The 20657-nt window shown below is 41.6% G+C and overlaps 1 protein-coding gene across 1 annotated transcript in view; it reads left to right on the top strand.

Annotated features, from left to right (window-relative positions):
- Nucleotides 1–19453, top strand: part of zdhhc17 (zinc finger DHHC-type palmitoyltransferase 17) — a 39043-nt gene extending 19590 nt beyond the window's left edge. Inside the window, exons 2-17 of the mRNA XM_063460649.1 lie at nt 668–771; nt 1336–1458; nt 2612–2689; nt 3751–3895; nt 4213–4277; nt 5155–5317; nt 5473–5598; nt 6708–6850; nt 7857–7957; nt 14379–14503; nt 15116–15178; nt 15277–15370; nt 17054–17137; nt 17239–17396; nt 17540–17634; nt 18500–19453. Of these exons, the coding sequence (XP_063316719.1) occupies nt 668–771; nt 1336–1458; nt 2612–2689; nt 3751–3895; nt 4213–4277; nt 5155–5317; nt 5473–5598; nt 6708–6850; nt 7857–7957; nt 14379–14503; nt 15116–15178; nt 15277–15370; nt 17054–17137; nt 17239–17396; nt 17540–17634; nt 18500–18638 (1806 nt within the window). The 3' untranslated portion in view covers nt 18639–19453. The remainder of the gene's footprint in view (nt 1–667; nt 772–1335; nt 1459–2611; nt 2690–3750; nt 3896–4212; nt 4278–5154; nt 5318–5472; nt 5599–6707; nt 6851–7856; nt 7958–14378; nt 14504–15115; nt 15179–15276; nt 15371–17053; nt 17138–17238; nt 17397–17539; nt 17635–18499) is intronic.
- The last annotated feature ends 1204 nt before the right edge of the window (nt 19454–20657 follow it).

Below are 20657 nucleotides of genomic sequence, written 5' to 3'. Positions count from 1 at the left end.
CACGAGATTGAGCAAGGGGTGGCTGTAGCTCAGGAGAGCAGGTCGTCTACTGATCGGAAGGTTGGTGGTTCGATCCCTGGCTCCCCGTAGTCTGCATGCCAAATATCCTTGGGCAAGATATTAACCCCAAGTTACTCTCCAATGCATCTATTGGAGTATGTATATGTCTGAATGGTAGTTGGTAAGCACTTAAAAGCGTAGAAGACAGTGCTTGTGTGAATGGGTGATGGGTGGTATGAGCGCTTTGAGTACTCCGGGAGAGTAGAAAAGCGCTATGTAAGAATCAGTCCATTTACCAGTTTGAGCAAGCAAGTTAAAGGAAATTTGTCTGTAGTCATTGGTTATTGTCAGATTTGTTTTTTATTGCTACTATATTGACTGAGCTTACGGTCTTTAACTCCTTTATAGCATGATAAGAAGAGTCACGTGTTATTCTGCACCCTTGCTTAACAGCATTGTTTTACTCCCAGAGATTCTAAACTCTTCAGCTTTTTGCTATAAAAATGTCAGTATTGTGACGTGAGAAAAGCTCTGATCACTGGACTTGTTTTTTTTTTTTTTTTTTGTATTAATTGGAAATTTACAATTTTAGTACAAAAATCCTGTGATGTCACCTCAAAAATAGGCAGGAACTTAACTGTCTTTTGTCCTCCCTGTTTACTTTTAGGAAATCAAACCCCAGAGTCATTACAATCACGGCTACAGTGAAAATGTCAGCCGTAAAAACCACGTGGACGACTACAGCACCTGGGACATTGTCAAAGCCACACAGTAAGTGGATTGTGTGTGTTATTGTTATCACACCAGTGTGACTTATGAAGGTGACATTGTTTTCTAGTTACCAGCTGGTCTAATGGGAGCCCGCATCTTTGCGTGTTTATTTCTGTGTTTTTGTGTTGTCAACATACGACAGGTTTTAAATGTGAAACCCACCATGTTTTCATCTGTGGTTTTCTGATTCACTGTGTGCTAAAGAAAGTCATTTGCAAGGTCAGGACATGCGATGACTTATTGTTGGGAAGAGACGAAGCTTGAAAATATGTTCCTGATGAAAAAAAAAAATATAGCTCTGAGTGGCTGTAACACTGGATACTAGATTTATGTTATTTTGATTTGAGGTTGAGATTATTCACTTGCCATCTTATGCCACAGTGTGGGTGTCTTGTTTGGGTGTTTGCTTTTTTTTTTTTTTTTTTCCAGTTTTGTGTGTAGATTTTCTTAGCATCTCTTAGTTTTATGTATTTCACGCTGTGTTTGTTTATGTTTGTGCATTTGTATATCTGGCATTTGTACTTGCTTGTTTGTACATACTTTAATCCTCCCCCTCTGCCTTAGGTACGGCATCTTCGAGCGCTGCAGGGAGTTGGTGGAGGCAGGTTTCGATGTTCGGCAGCCAGACAAAGAAAACGTAACGCTCCTTCACTGGGCCGCCATCAACAACAGGATAGACTTGGTCAAGTGAGTTAATTCAGATCATGTGTTGATGTTGTCAGGTAGTTGGAGATTACAGTGTAGCTCTTTGGTCAACTCGGCAAAATGGCAATACATCTTCTGGTTTCATATTAAGAACCTGATTGAAGAAACCAAAACCAAGTTAGTCTTACACATTTCAATATTTTTGTAATATACCTGATAAACTGTAATACTTTCCACCCAGTGAGTCAAATAATGGCATTGTTTCTTTGTGTTGATCTCCATTCATTCATTTCCGTTTTCATCTTTCTTTTCATTTTATTGACTTCCACTTCCTTTTTAATAGTTTATGTTGATGCAGTAAAATATGTGGGTATTCATTAGCTGCAGTGCCATTTACAGTATTATAAGCTACAACTATAATTAGTTTCAGGTATGGAGGTAGCCTTTCACAGTAAGGTGAAATTTATATCCCATCACATTGCAATTGACGTCTGTAATATACTTCTAGGCTTATTTGTCAGCTGCTTTATCAGTCTTCCTCTTTAGCTAAACTTGGCATTAAAATGACAGGAAATTGTACTGGTGCACTTCCATTGACAGATGAGGCACAGATGTTGGGTTTGATGTAATTGCTCTTGACTAGGTGGCTGTGTTTGTGGTTGTGAACAGCAGGTCTCTTTCAAACCTCACTCACCTGGTTTTCAGAGAACCCATGTTACACTAGTAACCAAACTTTCAATTAAGAAAAATCTTTGTGATTATACTACACTGACAAACTTACAGTGTAATCAGATTAAATGCAGCATTTCTGCTTACAACAATGTGAAATACCTACATATCTAGCTGGCTATGTAGCTTATAGACTTAAATATTTAAAGAATGACCTTTTTCTGGATGAATATAAATCTGATATTAAAATCTGATTTTATTTTTTTTTAAAGCTGTAAAATGTGGTTGAACAGCCTAATAAATTAGCTGGTTTCTTTTTCAATCTCTTTGTTTAAGTGACACAATTTTTATTGTAAGTAAAAAACTGAAAGAACTGTGTTGAGCAAATTTCCTTTTTATTTCTCAACCATAAAAGACTGAAGAGGGGATTTATATTTCTTATACAGCCACACCTATTTATAGGAGGTCCATATCACAGGTATGCAAAGTATAATGCTTCACCTGGTGATTGTGTTTGTGTGTGCAGGTACTACATATCAAAGGGAGCTATAGTTGACCAACTGGGAGGAGACCTCAACTCCACACCTCTGCACTGGGCTACCAGGTGACACACTGATATATGCTACTCAGTGGCCTTATATCGTTCACAGATCAGTGTTTTTATGTTTCGTCATTATGTTTTTTAATTAGAAAGTGACTAAATCTGACAGACACATTTTAGCTTCTCCGTGTTACGTTCAACAATGCTAGAGCTTCACTCAAACAAACATTTGTGAACTTGAGCCAAATCTATTCTTTTTTCTTTTTAAACTTTAGTGTTCGATAATCGATATTTAAATATTTAATATTTAAGTTAAATATCGATTAACAGAGTTAAATATCGATCAACAGAGTTAAATATCGATTTTCTTTGTAATGACCACTAATAACAAGGAAGAGCTCACATGACATCCACACCTCCTTTTCGCATGTAGACAGGGGGGCTGAAGCTGTCTCCTCATGAATTATTGATAGATTTAACGACAGGCATCCGCACCATCACTGCTACACTGACACCAAGGAGTCGTGTGTCACCCTCTGCTTTGACCCCCAAACCACCTCCATAGCCTCCTCTCCAGCGCCCAGTAACCTTAAAAAGGCCCTCAGCCCCCTCAGTCTGGATGACCTCACCATAATAAGCAAATAACAGTCAAGCTTTTGTGCAGGGAAACCGATACACACTTTAACTCTCTCAGGCAATAAAGTTAAACTGAAGCTGTGAATTTCTGTCATTTTCACCTGTAGTTTCTCAAATCTTTATTGCCCTTTCTGGGACGTTTACATCGTAGACAGTGTTGGTCATAAAAAGCCCGTTTTAAAATCCAATATACTGTATGCAGTAAAAGCATGCAGCCACCATAGAAATAAAATGATAAGAACAGACAGGCAGTCAGCCTCAAGGCTTCATCAATCATGTGAGGGCCATTTGAGACTGTAGATTTTTACCTTGGTCACCAACTTAAAGCAAGTAAGGAAGCCTGGGCCTCTAAAAGACACATCGTTTTATCTTGTGCATGCTAACAGCTGTTTTTATTTGTTAGTTTCTCTAGCTGTGGAATAAAACTTCAAGATCAGTTTGTGCGTCTTTTGTAAATGATCCCTTTATTGTGTGTTTATCTTTTCTAGACAAGGCCATCTATCTATGGTGGTGCAGCTCATGAAATATGGTGCTGACCCGTCTTTGATTGATGGCGAGGGCTGCAGCTGCGTCCATTTGGCCGCCCAGTTCGGCCACACTTCCATCGTGGCCTACCTCATTGCCAAAGGACAGGTAGAGAACACAAACGCTGCAGCTCAGTATTTTCACAAGAGTGAATGTGCTTTTGTGGATTTTTCTGGCATATTTTTAAAAGTCTTGTTGCTGCCAGTGTGAGATACACAGTAACATATATCCCTCCGCTGGTTTGCTTTCCGGTCTGTGACATGTGTGGTTTTGTTTGTTTGTTTTTTTAAAGCCACTCTGAGAGTAGTCTGTATTTTAATAATGGCAGTTCTCTCCATCAGGGGGAGCCTTATTGCCTCTCTTTTGCCTCTCCGTGGCTTCTTCAGCTTCTTCAGATGTGGTAATTTGTCTTTCCCTTGTAACAGGATGTGGACATGATGGATCAGAACGGCATGACTCCTCTAATGTGGGCGGCTTACAGGACACACAGGTGTGTTTGTTTTAAATGTCTGTTTTTACTTTGCATCTTTAAATTTGTCCCATCTTTATGTAATCCACAATTATGTCCAAACAGTTTATTTTAACTGGCAACACTTCACTGGTTTGTATTCCCAAATTTATTGAGGTCTTTTACAAGATGATGTCAGGGAAGCTCTGAGGCAGGACAGTGGCCCTAAACATCAAACTAAATCCACCACAGAATGAATCCAGACTGAGAAAATGTGTCTTTTGGAGAGGGCCCCATTAGGAAGAGAGTCATCTCGGAGAGCTGTTGACATCAGACGTCCTTAGAATTCGCTCACAGAGATGCTAGTGTGCTGTTATTGCTGCTGAAGGAGGTCTGCACAGTTATTAAATCCAAGAATTTCCACCAGCAGTGCAATAAAGTTCAGTAAAACCACAGAAGATTCTAATTGTTTCTGTGTTTTCTTGTGTACTTGTGGCTTATATTAAGATCAGGTCCCGTTTTACAACCAATCAATTGAGGGAAAAAAACAGGAAATTCCATTGGGATTGCATACTTTCCCATACCGCTGTAATTTACCACTGACAAGATATGTTAATTCTATAGTAGAACTTAGAGTTAGTTATAGTATTCAATAAATATATACACACTGGTCACACAAAGGCAGATTTTTCATGTTGCTACTCAGCTTCATATGAATATTCCCTAATCAGCTGTTTTTCTGGGATTTTGCAATTTAACTTTGTGGTTCATATAGAAGGAAATGGTCGCAATGTAGCAGCGTGAAGGTTTCACGATTAGGAAGTGTGTAAATAAAACCATTTTTTATGAAGAGCCTGTTTGTAAGATGCCTGTTTACTTTAGTTTGACTCATCTTGCCTGGATCTCCTCTGTGTGACAGTGTGGATCCCACCCGGCTGCTACTCACCTTCAATGTGTCTGTCAACCTGGGTGACAAATATCACAAGAACACGGCGCTGCACTGGGCCGTGCTGGCTGGCAACACCACCGTCATCAGCCTGCTGCTGGACGCCAACGCTAACGTCGATGCACAGAACATCAAGGTAAACCACGGTTCTCTGTGAATCAGCGTCTCCCTGTAACCATGCCAGGCTGTTAGCCAGGATGGCAGCCTCTTCTGGATCTTCTTTCAGTGCGCACACAGCTAAAATATGTCTTTTAAATGTATGCAGCAGCTGTTCTTTTTATTATTTTTCAGGGCGAAACACCACTGGATCTTGCCAAGCAAAGGAAGAACGTTTGGATGATCAATCACTTACAGGAAGCACGGCAGGCCAAAGGCTACGACAGCCCGTCCTACCTGAAGAGACTGAAGATGGACAAGGTAGAAACACAGACATGGTTACACTAGCCAGAAACCAAACGCAGAGGCTTTGTGAATAAGTGAAAGGCACAGCATCAATGACACAGAAAAAACGATTATCATTATGTAGCAGTCCAAGTCGGATTTGAAGAATAAAATCAGGTCCAGCTGTCTAAACTTTGCCATTAAAGCTCTTTCATCTTTTCATTTCCAACAGACATGCTCAGACCAGCCTGCTCAGGCTTAGCCTCTTTCTGCACTGCCACAGCATGTCTGCAGTTGCCAGAGAGTCAGATCTGTTATGATGCGTCATCATGGTCATTCACTTCCATCGTGATAAAGAACCTTTTTCTGATCAAAGTCTGAGCTTGACTGAGCCTGAATGCTTGAATGTGGGATGTGTTAAGTGGGCGTTAAAGCCAGAGTAACCTATGTTTGTGGTTAATAATTCCCACTCTCATAGAACATACAGACTTTTTTCCCCCCTTTCTCGCAAGAGATTTTTTAGAACAGTAGTTATTATTAACAGTGCTTAAAATTCTGTTTGAACTCTGCTTTAATTTTTCTGTTTCCATCTTTCCATCCGTCTCCCTGGATACTCTTAGCTAATTAAGGTAAATTAGACAGAAATCTAGAACACAAACAAACTGTGAAAATCTTTATAGATTTGAAAAGTAGAAGATAAACTCACCATCCCATTTTGGGGTGTCCACACTAGTCCAGCCTTTAGTTTCAGGCTGTGTGCTGTAGTGAGCTTTAGTTGTAGGTTTAGTTGCGGAATGCAGCTAACTTGATTAAATTGCTGCTTGAAATTGAGATATTTGCCATGGAAACCATTTTTTTTTTTACCTTCTGGTCTTTAAAATTATGGAAAATATCAATGGAGATTAAAAAAATCTGGTCAGGCTATCAATATGGATTCATTACACAACCCAGGATCAAAAGGTCTTGTGCATTTTTGTCAACATCACCTGTCAAGGAGAGGGTCAAAGGACTTACAGCTTTGAGTGGTATAAACAGACAGTTAAATGAAAAATACACTTTGAAATCATGTCATCTGTCAGAAAAGTCAAACTCACCATTTCTCCCTCCCCCTCATTGTCCTGTCCACGTGTCTTCTGCTCCTCCAGGAGTTCAGGCAGAAGGTGATGCTGGGAACGCCCTTCGTGGTCATCTGGTTAGTTGGTTTCATCGCTGACCTGGACATCGACTCCTGGCTGATAAAGGGCGTCATGTACGCCGGTGTCTGGGTTGCAGTGCAGTTCCTCTCCAAGTATGTCTCAATTACAGCTGTACAGAGATTACTAAAGAGATTATTACATCATATTTAGCACATTTGTTATCATTTGTTATCAATGCACAAAATTGTTATAATTTTGTGCATTTAAATGTTGGTTGATTAGATCTGAAGTGGCCTCAACTGTGGCAGTTGAACTGGAGTTCACATGAGGTGGATTTAAGAGAAAAAGTTTAACTGGATTTTTTTTTGCTCATAACTGTTTCTGTTCTGCTTTTAGTTTTTCACACCACAGGAAACATCGTCAGCTGCCAAAAGATTCACACTCAGTCAAGCACCTGACAAGGATGTGTCATTTTTAATAATCAAATAGAAATGTGTGTTGCACTAGGATGAGGAAAAATCTGTCTGTAGAGTTTAGTGCGACCATCGCGCACACCTAAGTGTCCTCACACTGCACATGAACAGAACAGTATCACAACTTGACACAGATTCATCTCTGTCTCATCCTTTTTCAAATGCTCGGCCCCTTCCCATGCACACATACACACAGACACTATGTTACTCATTGTTTAATCCCCATTACCACCACCATCTGGGCCTGTTGGTAGGGTTCACTGTGCCTTGCACTTTCTCTCTCTGCTCTCTGGCTACAATAACATTCATCATCCATGGTGTCAGCTTCATATTTACTGACAATCTTGGAATTCTTACTTGGTTTAACAAATAGTCGTGTGGGTAAATGCTGTTGAGTCAAGCTGCAGTTTGTCATCAGCTAATGGCTTCGTTTATTTTTGCAGCTGTCTGACTGCAGCATAGAGAGAGATGAAGCGTCATACTTCCTTGAGTCCATATGTGGTCAAAAGAGCAGGGTTAAATGTGTCATTCAGGGCCAAAGTTGTGACTAAGTGGGACAATCCAATCTAGCAACAGTGAATGCATCACGCTGATGTGTTAAAAGTTTGCACAAATAGCATTCATGGAAAGTGTAGTGAGGTAGTGCCGCCTACTGCTAAACAGCTTCTCTTCTCTCTCTCTGTAGGGCTTTTTTTGACCACTCCATGCACAGCGCTCTCCCTCTGGGAATCTACCTGGCGACCAAGTTTTGGATGTACACCACCTGGTTTTATTGGTTCTGGAATGATATCCTTTTGTTTTTTTTGTGGACTCCACACCACCCAATGCACAAAATATCAAAGGAACTGAAATTAGAGCACCAAGACAGCCTGCCTTTACAGGGTCATGCTCACTGAGAACATATTCAGGAGGATGAAATCAGCAATTTTTGTAAGAAGGGTAAAAACAAAGCTCAGTAAAACTGGAAACCTGATAGGTCATCACTGTGACATTGTGACAGTGACAAAAGAGGAGTAAATGGGAGTGATTCAAACAGCTGTCTAAAGCCAAAAAAAATAGAAATGTAATAAAATAATGTAGATGATTTCATGTTCTGGAGTTAAAAACACTTCTAGAAACACTTTCTGTGATGAGCCGCTTTGCGAGGACATCAGTCTTTGCTCTCTCTGAGGAAAATTTAGTATCACTCGCAATATCCATGCAAAAAAAGTGTAAAAACTGTTTTCGGAGCAGAAAGCAGTGATATTATTTGGTCTCAAACAGAAAACTTTCCATGAACGGTTATGTTGAATTAACTCGTGTGTAGTTTTGGACTTTAGCTGATTTAAGAGTCTTTTGCAGAGAGAGAGACTTACAATGTGGGGATTCAGTGTTTGACACTGCTTTATTATCAGCACTGTGGCTGCTGCTTTGAACAAGCACTAAAAGATTTAAAAAAGTGTCTCTGACGATTCAGCTTGACGAATTCCTCAGCATCCACTGCTGATCTATTTGTCAAATAAGGCGATCAGTTAGCTTCTTGTGAAGCTCTTTTCAGCCCACTGCTGTCATATTTTTCTTGGACTTGTGTGTGTGACACGTCATTTAACTGTAAAAGTTATTGCCCACATTTTTGGGGTTTGTTCACTTATATGTTAAAGCAGTATCTTTAATCTTGATTTGTGGATAAGTCATGCTACAAAGACCCTTTCATGAATCAGTCATACATACGAGTACATGTTTTGTAAATATGATATTGCTGGGTGTGGAGGATCTTGTAGAATAAAGCTTATACTTTTGGCAGAAGCTAACTAAAGATTAGCAGGAAAATTGCTTGTGTGAGCAGGTTACAGAGCAGTAAGTTGGAATAAAGGTGCGGTCAGAGGAGAGAGATGTTTATGCAAAGAGCAGAAGGAGCTGATTGAAAATACATGAAACAAGTGGAATCATAAAACTCGAGCGTGTCTAAATGAAGGAGCTCCTTAGTTTTCTGCAGCTCTGTGTTAATATTTGTGAGAGCATGTAGGGTAGCAGCTGGTAGGTGAAGGCTAACAGAGAGAGTGCCTGTTGCTCCCAGCACGGCTGCTTTCACGTTTTCTTTTTTTTAATCAGTGAAAGAATTGGCTTTCTGTTCCGAAGCTGCTAATTACAGGAAATGAAAGCAGAGGTCTCGTTTGTGGACGGCATTTAATTTTCTGCCTCGTTGCGCCCCTAATGGGAAGGGAGAGCAGGATACCTTTGGCCTGAGTTTGTTGAAAAAGATAACGCTGCTCTGAAGATCGTTTTGGTTATTTTTTTAAAATGCTGCTGGTGTCCTCAGCAGATTTCTCATGCATGTTTGGTGCACGTCGATTACATTAACCATATATTGCTGACACAGCTCTATTACAGCAGCAGACAAGCTCTTGAGCTGCCAGCTTAGCATGTGTGCATTCATCTTGAAAGAGAGCAAAGGTTTGCTGGTGATACATTGTGTTTGCACATGAATCATTTACCAAAATAAGCCCTTTGAAAGATTTCAGATTTAACCATAAATCTGTATGCAGTGAGATGTCTCTTCTGCTTATTCAGTTGAAGGGCATGCTGATTCATGTCCCAGAGTGTGTAGGCAGGTCAGCTTTTCTTGTGCAGCGCTGCAGAGTGTGGCATGTCTGCTGGAAACTGGTCAGCCTGTCACCCGGTTGTCAAGTCGACTGCTTGTTTTATACATTAGTACTCAGAATGTTTCTAATCTCATTTATGGAAATGAAGTGGTGTGCTCTCGAGAACACTGGATCATGGGGTGGCTGTAGCTCAGGTGGTAGAGCAGGTCAGCTACTAACTGGAAGGTTGGTGGTTCGATCCCAAATATCCTTGGGCAAGATACTAACCCCATGTTGCTCTCCGATGCATCCATGTGACTGTGTATGAATGTTAGACAGTAAGCACTTAACAGTTTAGAAAAAGTGCTTGTGTGAATGGGTGTGATTGGGTGAATGAATTGTATAAAGTTGTATAAAGTGCTTTGAGTGCTCAGAGTAGAAAAGCGCTATATAAGAACAAGTCCATTTACCATCATTTATAACTAGAACTTAATGATAAATTTAATGTCACTGTTTACACTCCTGCATAGCAACAGCAGGAGACACAGAAAGGTTTTAAGTAAGCATTTCTCTGATGCTGTTAACTAAAAGAAAATTAAGATTAAAGATGAGCTGGATGTATTGTTTGCCCACATGTGTAAAAGTGTTTAAAGCTACTCAAAGCATCTCTCGAATGTTTTCTCTAAAGCTTGCCATAAGCGCTTGCTGCTATAAGAGACTAACAGCCACAGTTTTAGCCACTCTTTCCTGGACCTTCTAACAATTTCATTGTTTTCAGTCTTTTTAATGCACAAAAAGGGGTACAAGTAGACATTCATCTCCATATTTGAGGAAGAAAGTTTAATGAAAGCAGGCTTCAAAATAAACCAGATCAACCATAAAGTCCATTTAGTTGGACATTTTTGCATTACTAGAGGCAGAAAATAGCAGGTGATATACAGTATGTCAATGTGAAACCAACATGTCATATTTCCATCATGTCTTCACTCCACTGACTGCATGTCTTGCTTCACCCTGCTCTTATTCCTGTTATTTATGCAACTGTGGTGGACGGAGATCAATTCAGATTTTCCAAAAAATGAGTTTAACATCGATGGGTAACTCATCTCGTATCAAATCCCTCGCCCATATGCTTGTCAGAAAGTTATTCCAGCTCTATCTAGCACTTTGTTTAAGGCGTACTCGAAAGTCCTCTTTGTATTCTTCAGACTGTGCTGTCAGGGGAGGCATTGGCTTACCCTCTCTGACCCTGCAGGGCCCGGTTAAACAAACTGCGCACTGAGGCCCTGCACTGGAGGTTGGACGACTCCCCAGCTTCATGCATGCCTGCAGCTCAGATGAACTTGTTTTGAACTTTGACGTCCCCCCACCCCCACCCACCTGATGCTGTGGGGAAATGCACAGATTCACACAGAGACTTGTAATAAGCGGGCAGTAAAAATATTAATGCACAGAATTTGACAGAAACAGTTTGACAGACACGTTGCACACCTTTCTTCTTCCTCCCAGGTTTAAACTAAGAGTTCTGACCCACTTTCTGCCATTGTGAGTCCATTATTGTTCTCAGGCCTGCTGTTGAAATGGGATCAAGTGACGTGGGTGGAGCTCTGTAAGAGCACGTTTAAGTCTTTTCCAGACTTGGATCATATTTTCCTCAGTACTAAGAAGGAAAAGAAGGGAAGGCGTTTGTCAAACGGTTCAAGTATGGCATTGAAATGGAAGGAGAGTATAGAGACTTGTGGCAATCATGCAGATTTTTGTTTAATCAGTATGACTATGCACCATTTATCCTGCACTTGCTTAATTATACATCCTCTGCATGCTGTCATTAGTGACATGTATGACTCTGGGAAACCTCTTTCTCAGCCTCTGTGTCAGCTGCCTTTCCACCGCCGAGGCCTTCTAAAGAAAAATGACTCCTGTGGGGACATGCTGACCATCACTCCCCATTTGTCTGAGGATTGGCATTGATCACCGGCCCCTTTTCAGCATCTCCACTAGTCATTGAGTTAGTAGACCAATTATGTGGTTCAGAGAGTGTTTAACTTAGCGGGTCATCTCAGAGAGCGCAGTATCAGCACCCAGGTCTTTACAGAGACACTTATGAAGATCAATGCGCTCTAAGGGATGTATAGGTAGGCCTCTATCACTTAGTCAGTGCAGTCATGAAGGTGCTGGAGGGTTTTTCTCACCAACAAAAACCACAGTGGTCATAGTGTTTCTTCATAGCTGCTTACAGTACTGATTTCCTGCTGATCTCTGTTATCCTGAACCCTTATTGCCGCTTCAGTGTTGTCAGTTAGGAGGTTTGGTGTAACCTGTCACGTCTCTTATTCACATGCAGCGTTTTTTGACAGAAGATTCCAGAGTTCAGCATGAAATGTTTGGTGTGCATCCTCTGTGTCCAACACTTAACTAAAAAAAAAAAAAAAAGGATCAGGTTGTGCAACTGTAGCCAATATTTGAGTCAGAAGATGATACAGCTTAGATGGTTACAATAAACATGTGCATTTTTTGAAGGCCAGTAAAAAGGCCAAGCTCTCTCTTCTGGTTAATGGGCCTAGCTTGTGGCTAGAACTGCCTGTTCTCTGTTCGGTCCATATTTCATGTACCAACTTTTGGATCAATTGCAAATTAAATTATTGTTTTTCAGTCAAGTTTGGGATTTTGATATAGGGGATTCTAACCAAATTCTGACCAAGCCAGGGGTAGTTCTGACTGAGAAACTGAGCAATGCTCGCACAGCGATGAATTTTCAGCCACAGCATGTCAGCTAAAAATTCACCACTACTTTATTGCTTGTTTTAGTGTAAAGAGAAAATGATTTGGACCATAAACTATTTAGGAAAATGTTTATTAAGGTCATAAAGGAAATAAGAGAGTAATTTTTTCATAGGCTTCTCTGCACTTAGGCGTCTTTTTACAGCCAGAAGAGTCGCCCCCTGCAGGCCTCTAGAAAGAATGTAGGCACTTTTCAAAGTGCAACAGTTCTGTGATGTATCCTGGCGATTTTGCTGATCCTTTGACTTTTCCTGGCATCAGTGTGAGGCTCACATGAAATCCTTGATACATATTAAATTTGCTTCAGGCGTTCAGGCTCCTCTCTGCTCATTTTCAGGTTTAGATCTTGGTAGATGGCTACATACCTGCACAACTCAAAGTATTCCCATCAGCCTCAGTGCAGCTGTGGTCATGAAGTTAACTAATTTTACCAGATATTAGTGGCGCCATCATGTAGTAGTATACACCTTAACCTAACAACCTGTGTTTGGTCCCGGGTGGTGACAGATTTCTTGGAGGTTATGGCAGGAAGGGCATCTGCCAAATCAAACATGGTGGTCCACCCTCTGTGGTGACCCCCTGTGAATAAAGGAACAGCCAAAAGAAGCTTTCTTTCTAGTCAGCAGTTACAAATAGTTAGCAAAACTATGTTATTGGTTATAGAATCTCTTCTTTCTGAATGCCTTAACAGACTGATACTTTATTGTGGAAATCAGCTAGCTACCAAATCTAGGATCTCTGTACGTTTGGCTTATAGTACACTTGAGTTAGAATCAGTTCAGATATTTCAATTTCCCGAATATGATCTCAGCACATAAATGCAACACATTTGCCACCTTTTAGAAGGATCACCGTGATGTTGAGCACAGTTAATGTGCTGTTAATGGGCATCACAGTCACTAGTGTGAGGCCAGTTACACCAATTAAACCAGCTGCTATGAAAGAGTGTTTATATCTATAGACTGAAAATCATGTGGCTGTAGTTTGTTGAATCATTTTCTGCTTCATGCTTTAGTGTTGGTCTGAATTTTCTGGTACTTTTTCACATCTGCATGTCACTCCAGGTGTTTCTCAGACACAGAGGTGAGTATTTGGCAGTTTGGACTTCACAGTGTGACTCTGCTGTTTTCTCTGGGATTCAGCTGAGTCATGCACACCTGCAAAGCTGACTTAGACTGCAGCCAAAAGTTGGCACAGCGCACACTGTCTACGGGTAAACACAGGACCGTGAAACAGGCTGCTGATTTGTGTATTTGCCGAGGAATAGAGCATCTCTGTTATGATGAACTGGCCTTACATACTCTTAGATCGATGTGGTAACCCAGTTATGTAATAACTCTGATTCTCTGTGAAATACATTAACTGTTTAAATCAGTTGAGAGCGGGAAAGGAAGCTGCTATGAGCTGCTTTGACAGGCTAACGGTCCCTCTTTAGCTTGGGCGGGTGGAGATGAGACAGAGCTGCTCCCTGCGTCACAGTTCACCTCGTAGTCAAGCTGCTATGACGAGAGAAAGTCTAACTCAGGCTGCCGTCAGTGTAGTAACACTTCCTGAAGCAACAGATCGGGCCGGGTGTTTCTATTCTCTTGCACAATAATGCAGTAGTTTCCAGGGAAAGTAAATTCCACGCTGCTTCTCTTATAACTCAGGAATGTGAATCATTTCCAGCTTAGAATGGGTTTCAAACGGTTTGCTGATAAAGTGTTACATCTCCAACAAGATAAATGTGTCTAGACGCGGCTGAAGCGCGATACTGCTTCTTATCGCCTTACATCGGCCACCGGGGCTGTTACACTGGTTTAAACCGAGGAGCTCACCGTTAAAGTAACAAATGGAATCCTGTCTTCTTCCTTGACCTCATGCACATCTCCCCTTTGCCACCGTCCACGTACCCTTCCTCATTAACACCCTGGCTCTGTTCTACAACTTTGGTAAATCCTGGAAGTCTGATCCAGGAATCATCAAAGCATCCGAAGAGCAGAAGAAAAAGGTAAAACCTGTTAATTTTTTGGGGGTGTATTTCACAGAGAGGCTGTTCTTGTGGACAGAGCTTAGTGTTTGTTTTGACGTGTTGGTGTATGCTGGCATGAGGGCTAATGTCTCTCTCTTCCTCTCATTATCACACACTAATAGGAGACAACAGAGGCTTTTCTTCTTATCGGGCCCCACATCCCCATCCTGTGATTGATGAGAGCTAAATTTACCCTGCATTGTTAGCACAGTGCAGCGGCTGGGCAGTCACCTCAGAACAAAGGCTACAGAGCCCTCTGTTCCCTGTGGAGAATCCCCGTCCAACTCTTGCTGTCCTTTGATGTCGAATTTTGGATTTATTTACTTTGAGATTTGTTGTTAAAGCAAGCTGGTAAAACACAAGAGGAACAACATTAGCTAACGCAGGAACTGGGCCGTGAAAAGAAAGGCATTGAAATTGAATTGAGATCTTAAATTCATATAAGCCTTTGTCCCAATTCACTGAGAGTCAGCCAAGCTTCCAGTGTGAGCATTCAGCCTCAGCTTGGTCTTGTGTTGCAATGCCAAAGATGAATTTCTAGGGTTTTCATTCTCTCTCTCTCTCTTTTTTTTTTTTTTTTACCCTCCTCAGACAATTGTGGAGCTTGCAGAGACAGGCAGCCTGGATCTGAGCATATTCTGCAGCACCTGTTTGGTAAAACTCTTTTGTTTGTTTCTTTTTGCCCCCAAGCAAACTGTAACTTCCAGCAAAACAGATAATGCTAAAGACGTATCATTTGTTTTTCCCCGCAGATACGGAAGCCCATTCGGTCCAAACACTGCGCCGTGTGCAACCGCTGCATTGCCAAGTTTGACCACCACTGTCCCTGGGTGGGGAACTGTGTGGGTACGTTAAGAAACAGCACTGCAGATTTACGAGGATCACAACAGCACATGCACTTCCAAAGAGCTGATGTTTTTCCTCCCCACATTCACAGCTGTCTTTTTTCATTGTGTTTTATAAAAGCTACAGCTAAGCTGTTCTGACTGAAGGCTCTGCTTTCAATTTACTCTGCTGCCGCACAACAGAGAGCCAAATAAATGTATATAGGTTTTTACTGCCACGTCGTGGAACACTAGCAGGGCCGTAGTGTAGATCGCTTTAAGGTTAGAGTTAATGCACAGCCACTAAGACAGATAAACAAGCAACCTGTATAAACAAGAGTCGAGGCAACAATGACAAATGGTTTAATGACAGGCTCCAGGAAATGAAGAGGAGCACAAAGCAAACCAGCCTTAAAATGAAGTGCTAATGGAAAGTATGTGTGCTGAGGATTGTGGTGTGAAAAGCAGTGTGTAGGCAATAGGGGAAGGAAGGCGTGGCAGAGGGCTTGTAACACTTTGAAAGCATGCGGTCAGAATGAAGCTTTGAAAGTGAAGAAACAGTCTGAACAAACAGCAGGTCCCTCCTCCTGACAGTCCTCTCAGCCTGCTGGCACCACAGAGCTCATAAACCCAGTCAATACAATTATATACACTGAATTGAATATTACTAATATTAAAATATTGTATTTTTACCCAAAAACTGCTGCGCAACTGTAGCGTAACAAATCTTACAACACGTCTGCACACCCCCAAGTTAATGAATGTTTTCCTGCACAATAAAACTGGGTCCTTAAATCCTGAAGTAAGAATTCGATTTTTTGATCAAACAAATGTAACCAGTAATGTTAGCTGTGCCAAGCTAATGTGTCATATCGTGTGTAAGCTCCACTTTTGGCCCATTGTGAAGTCTCTCTCTGAACACTGGAATATGTTATTTAAGGTTATTTTAAAGCCTGTCCTACTCAAATATGTGATTCTCATCGACATTTCATGCACAGGCACTCAGGATGGTATACATGTAGGTTGAAAATGTATAAAAGCAATCAGATGATGCACCGTGTCTCTGCTGGTCCATCCCTCCACATTTTAAAGTTGTTAAGAAGTCTTTTAACAACATTTAACTAGTCAAAACCTGCAGATATGTGTGCAAAACCTTCAGTAAAAATGTAGCTGAACTTCAAGAGAAAAGGATGAACAGCATTGATATTGTTTTGTTTAGCACATGCCAAAGTTTCCTTGATCTCTGTAGAGAGTCAGAGTCCAGTATTTGGCAAAAGTCTGGGTTAGAGTCGATGTCAGACTGTTATCTACAGAGATACAGTCCATCTTCATTTCAGAGAGTCAAGTGGATCAGACTGCTCTTTATTGTCCAGCACAGCACGAGTCCAACCAGGAACTTGGTGCTCAGAGAAGAAAGAGAGCTTAACCTGGAGCACAGGAAGTGTGGGTGAAAGTAAAGGTGCAGTTTTGGGGAAGAACAGAGCCACGTGTGCATGAGCAGCGATTATTCGAGTGACAGGGCAGAGTTTTAAGGGAGAAGCTCAAATCAAGTAATCATGTTCTTAACTTGAAGCACTGCATTGATGAATGATGGGAATTACTTCTGCATTTCTCTGTTATCTAACCTTCAGTTCTGTTCAAACAATTAAACTGAGAACTGGACGTGTATCGCTGTGACATTAGGACGCTTGTTTCTTGTGTACAGGAAGTGGGAATCACCGCTACTTCATGGGTTACCTCTTCTTCCTGCTCTGCATGATCTGCTGGATGATGTACGGCTGTATCTCCTGTAAGCAGAACATACCACTTTTAAAAATGTTGCTCATTTCTCACGTCGCTCCTGTTTCTCTGCTAACGCCTTTGATTCTCCCTCGCTCCTCCCCCAATCAGACTGGAGGATCCACTGCGCCACCAGTTACGCCAAGGATGGTTTCTGGCTCTATCTGACACAGATCGCCTCCTGCTCCCCTTGGATGTTCTGGATGTTCCTCAACAGTGTCTTCCACTTCATGTGGGTGGCCGTGCTCATCATGTGTCAGCTCTATCAGGTACGAGTTTATGTTATGTTTACATCGTAAAAAGCAGAGAGGTGGTGTTGTGATATAAGTGAGAACAGCTGTAATTGCTTTGACTCACAGTAGCGAGTTACGTGCTACATTGCGGCTCACCTCTTTGCTCTGACATCTTGTAGATCGCCGCTCTCGGAATCACCACCAACGAGAGGATGAACGCTCGGAGATACAAGCACTTTAAAGTTACAGCCACCTCCATCGAGAGCCCCTTTAAGTAAGCGACCTTCATCCTCACCAGCTCACTGAAGCTGCAGCTGAGGTTAAACCATTGTCTCATCCAGCTTTGAGCAAAGGATGCTTCTGCACAGTGAGGGGAAAAAGGAGTTTGTGATTTTCTTACATTCTTAAAAGTTTAACGACACCAACTTCTCCCAGCAGTGTTGTCTTTTTTAAACTCACTTCAGTGTAAGCATCATTTTAAATATTATTTCCAAAGAAACTATTGAGGGTGAGAAACAGAGATTTTTTTTTATGTCAAATAGTGAAAAACAAGAAAACAGAAGCAGGGTTTTTTTCTATTTAGTGATTTCTTTCTAAAATGGACAATCAGCAGCTGTTCAGGTCAGTTTCTCTGCATTGAATTTCCTCAAAAAAGTGGAAGATTTTTGGTTGTTAGTTGGTACCTAACAGGAAAATGCATCAGTTTGAAATAAGGCAAAATAGATTCAGGACCTTTACTGAACTGATTAAGTTTAGGGGGAAAAAACATATACATTTCTAAATAGTTCTGGCATATAGTCGAACACTAGATATCAGTACTAGATAGTGCGGGTAATTTCACTCAGATGTATCATTGTATTAATTTCGGAGGGTTGAATTTCTGATGTATAGATTTCATTGGTCAGGATCAGCTTAATTGGCCTATTTGTACACAGAGAAAGAATTAGGCTCTGTTTTTGTCTTTGATCTCAATGTACTTAACACAGCAGTATAGCATTTTTATACGTGCAATGGTGCAGAGTGCAAAGACGTTTGAATAAATTAATGAATAAATAGGGGGCAGATAACGGGCTGCTATATGTGTATGTATAGAATGCTTAAGTTTGCAGCATTAATTCCCCTCTCATGTCTCTCTGTAGTCACGGCTGCATCAGAAACCTCATAGATTTCTTTGAAATCCGCTGCTGCGGCCTGATCCGGCCCATCACGGTGGACTGGACCACACAGTACACAATAGAATACGACCAGACGTCTGGCTCGGGCTACCAGCTGGTGTAGAGGAGGAGGAGTAAGAGGATGAAGAGGGAAGGGGAGTGTAGGCAGAGCGTGGATGGATAAATGGAAGGACGACCCTCACTCTCCCTCTCCACCCCTCCTCTGGCGAGCATATCTGAGTGATGGCGTTCTCGTGAGCACCTGCTTTTTGGACCATCTCTCCCTCACCGATCAAACAACAACAACAACAAAAAAAGAATCAGCCAGGACTAGCATGCTGTTACGGGGCAACACCACACCCACCCCCTCCCCCTGGCCTTCACCACCACCACCTTTACTACTATTACTACTACTACTATTACTCTACCTTTCTCGCTGACCAACTCTCTTCCTCTCTTCTCCCGAGCTCTTTGGACGGTGCGTTGCTGCCAGGCACAAATGACGAGGAGAGAGGAATTACAAAAACTTAAAAGCTCTTCTATCCGGAGACTCGACACTGCAGAAAAAGTAGAGCCACGAAGAGGCAACGCTGTTCTTTCCCCGTCCCCCACTCGATATCTTATTTATGGTGTCCCTGTCCGTGTGCCCCGTACATGTCTGTTTCTGATTGGTTCAGGCGCTCTGCTGTTCCTGTCACAACTAACTGTGGTGAAAGATAAAAGAAAGTTGTTTTTTTAAATATATACGTGTATATGGAAAAAAAAGCAAGAAATCGTTTTAAAGTATGATAGAAATAAGGGAATGTCTTTTAAGGTCTTGTTTTTTGTTTTTTTGTTTTTATTCTGCACCGTGATGAGTTTCCAGCGGAGCTGATGATTTGCCAACCAGTGCTGAACTTGTCATAGGAGAGAGTTTGGTTAAAGGGAGCCGCTGCAGAAGTCCCACTTCTCACCTGCTCGAGTTAAAGCTGCTTTCCTCTCGAGACACAGGCTTAGTGCAAATAGGAGGGGTTTAACCCCAGAGTAGTCGCTGTGCAGTAAGAACGCAGGATTGGGAGCGCACGGAGAACGACTCCTTCAGCGGCGACCGCTCTAGAAACGTGACAGAAACGATCCTACAGACAATGTGATACTATGTGAGGTATATTTATTTTCAAACTATTTATAGAGAAAGTAACTATGTTCTAGCACCATCATCTTTACATTTCAGATCAACTTAGCTGAGTAGGTTTTATGAGTTAAAAATGTTAAAAGGCGTGCGTACGTGTAGCTGTAGAAGATGGAGGGCAGAGAAGTTTGCCTGCAAACCCCTGTAGGCGGCTACAGCAAGTGTATTTATTACCTGCAGAGTTTAAGAGAAGGCAGCGGGAGGACAGATGAGTTTACAAGGGTTTCATTCTGTGTGTTTTTCTGCAGAAGCTGTACAGTCTTATTTGTTTGTCGTGTCATTTGTCTGCCTACATTATTGCACTGATATTTTTTTTTCAAGTTTGAATTTTTCTTTTTTCTTTTTTTAAATTTTGGCCATTACTGAACAGAAGCAGAGCTTCACGCCGACGCTTCCATTGTTTACACAGAAGGAAAAGGACGGGCCGCCTCACATCGCTTTCTGTTCGGACCCCCGCACACGCAGCCTGCTCCACAGCAGCAGGAGGATGACCTGAAATGTCAAGAATGTGCATCTGTACATAAACATCATCTCCCTCTGCTTTTTCTTTTCATCAGTGTTAGCCCAAGAGTGCTCCTGGACCTTTTTTTTCTTTTCTCGCGTTTGGGGGATTTCTTCCAAACAAGCCGAAAGGAGAAACTCGAGTGACTATACTCCAAGTGTATGACTGTAGCTTTTAGTGATGTCCGTCACTGCTGTCTATAGGCGTTTTAACTCTTAAGAAGCTCCACTGCATGTATGATGCTTGGGACAGCCGGGCTGTCACCGCCCCTGTTGTCGTCGTCTTCTTCATGGTGACAGCCAAGCGAGCCCTGTATCTGTATATAGTGAATGTTAAGTATTTGCAAGTACTTTTCTGCATTTTGTTCATTTGTCCTTTTTTAGGTTTCTTTCTCTCAAACCAGTGTATTTAGTGAAAGTTGTCCTTCAGGTCGCCAGCTTTCCAGTGGGACCCTCCCTGTGCAAGCGTGTAAT

Source organism: Pelmatolapia mariae, linkage group LG17 (genome assembly GCF_036321145.2).
Source record: "Pelmatolapia mariae isolate MD_Pm_ZW linkage group LG17, Pm_UMD_F_2, whole genome shotgun sequence".
Classification (NCBI taxonomy): Eukaryota; Metazoa; Chordata; class Actinopteri; order Cichliformes; family Cichlidae; genus Pelmatolapia; species Pelmatolapia mariae.
The sequence above is the reverse complement of the archived record's forward strand: the minus strand, read 5'-3'. Positions and strand labels throughout refer to the sequence as shown.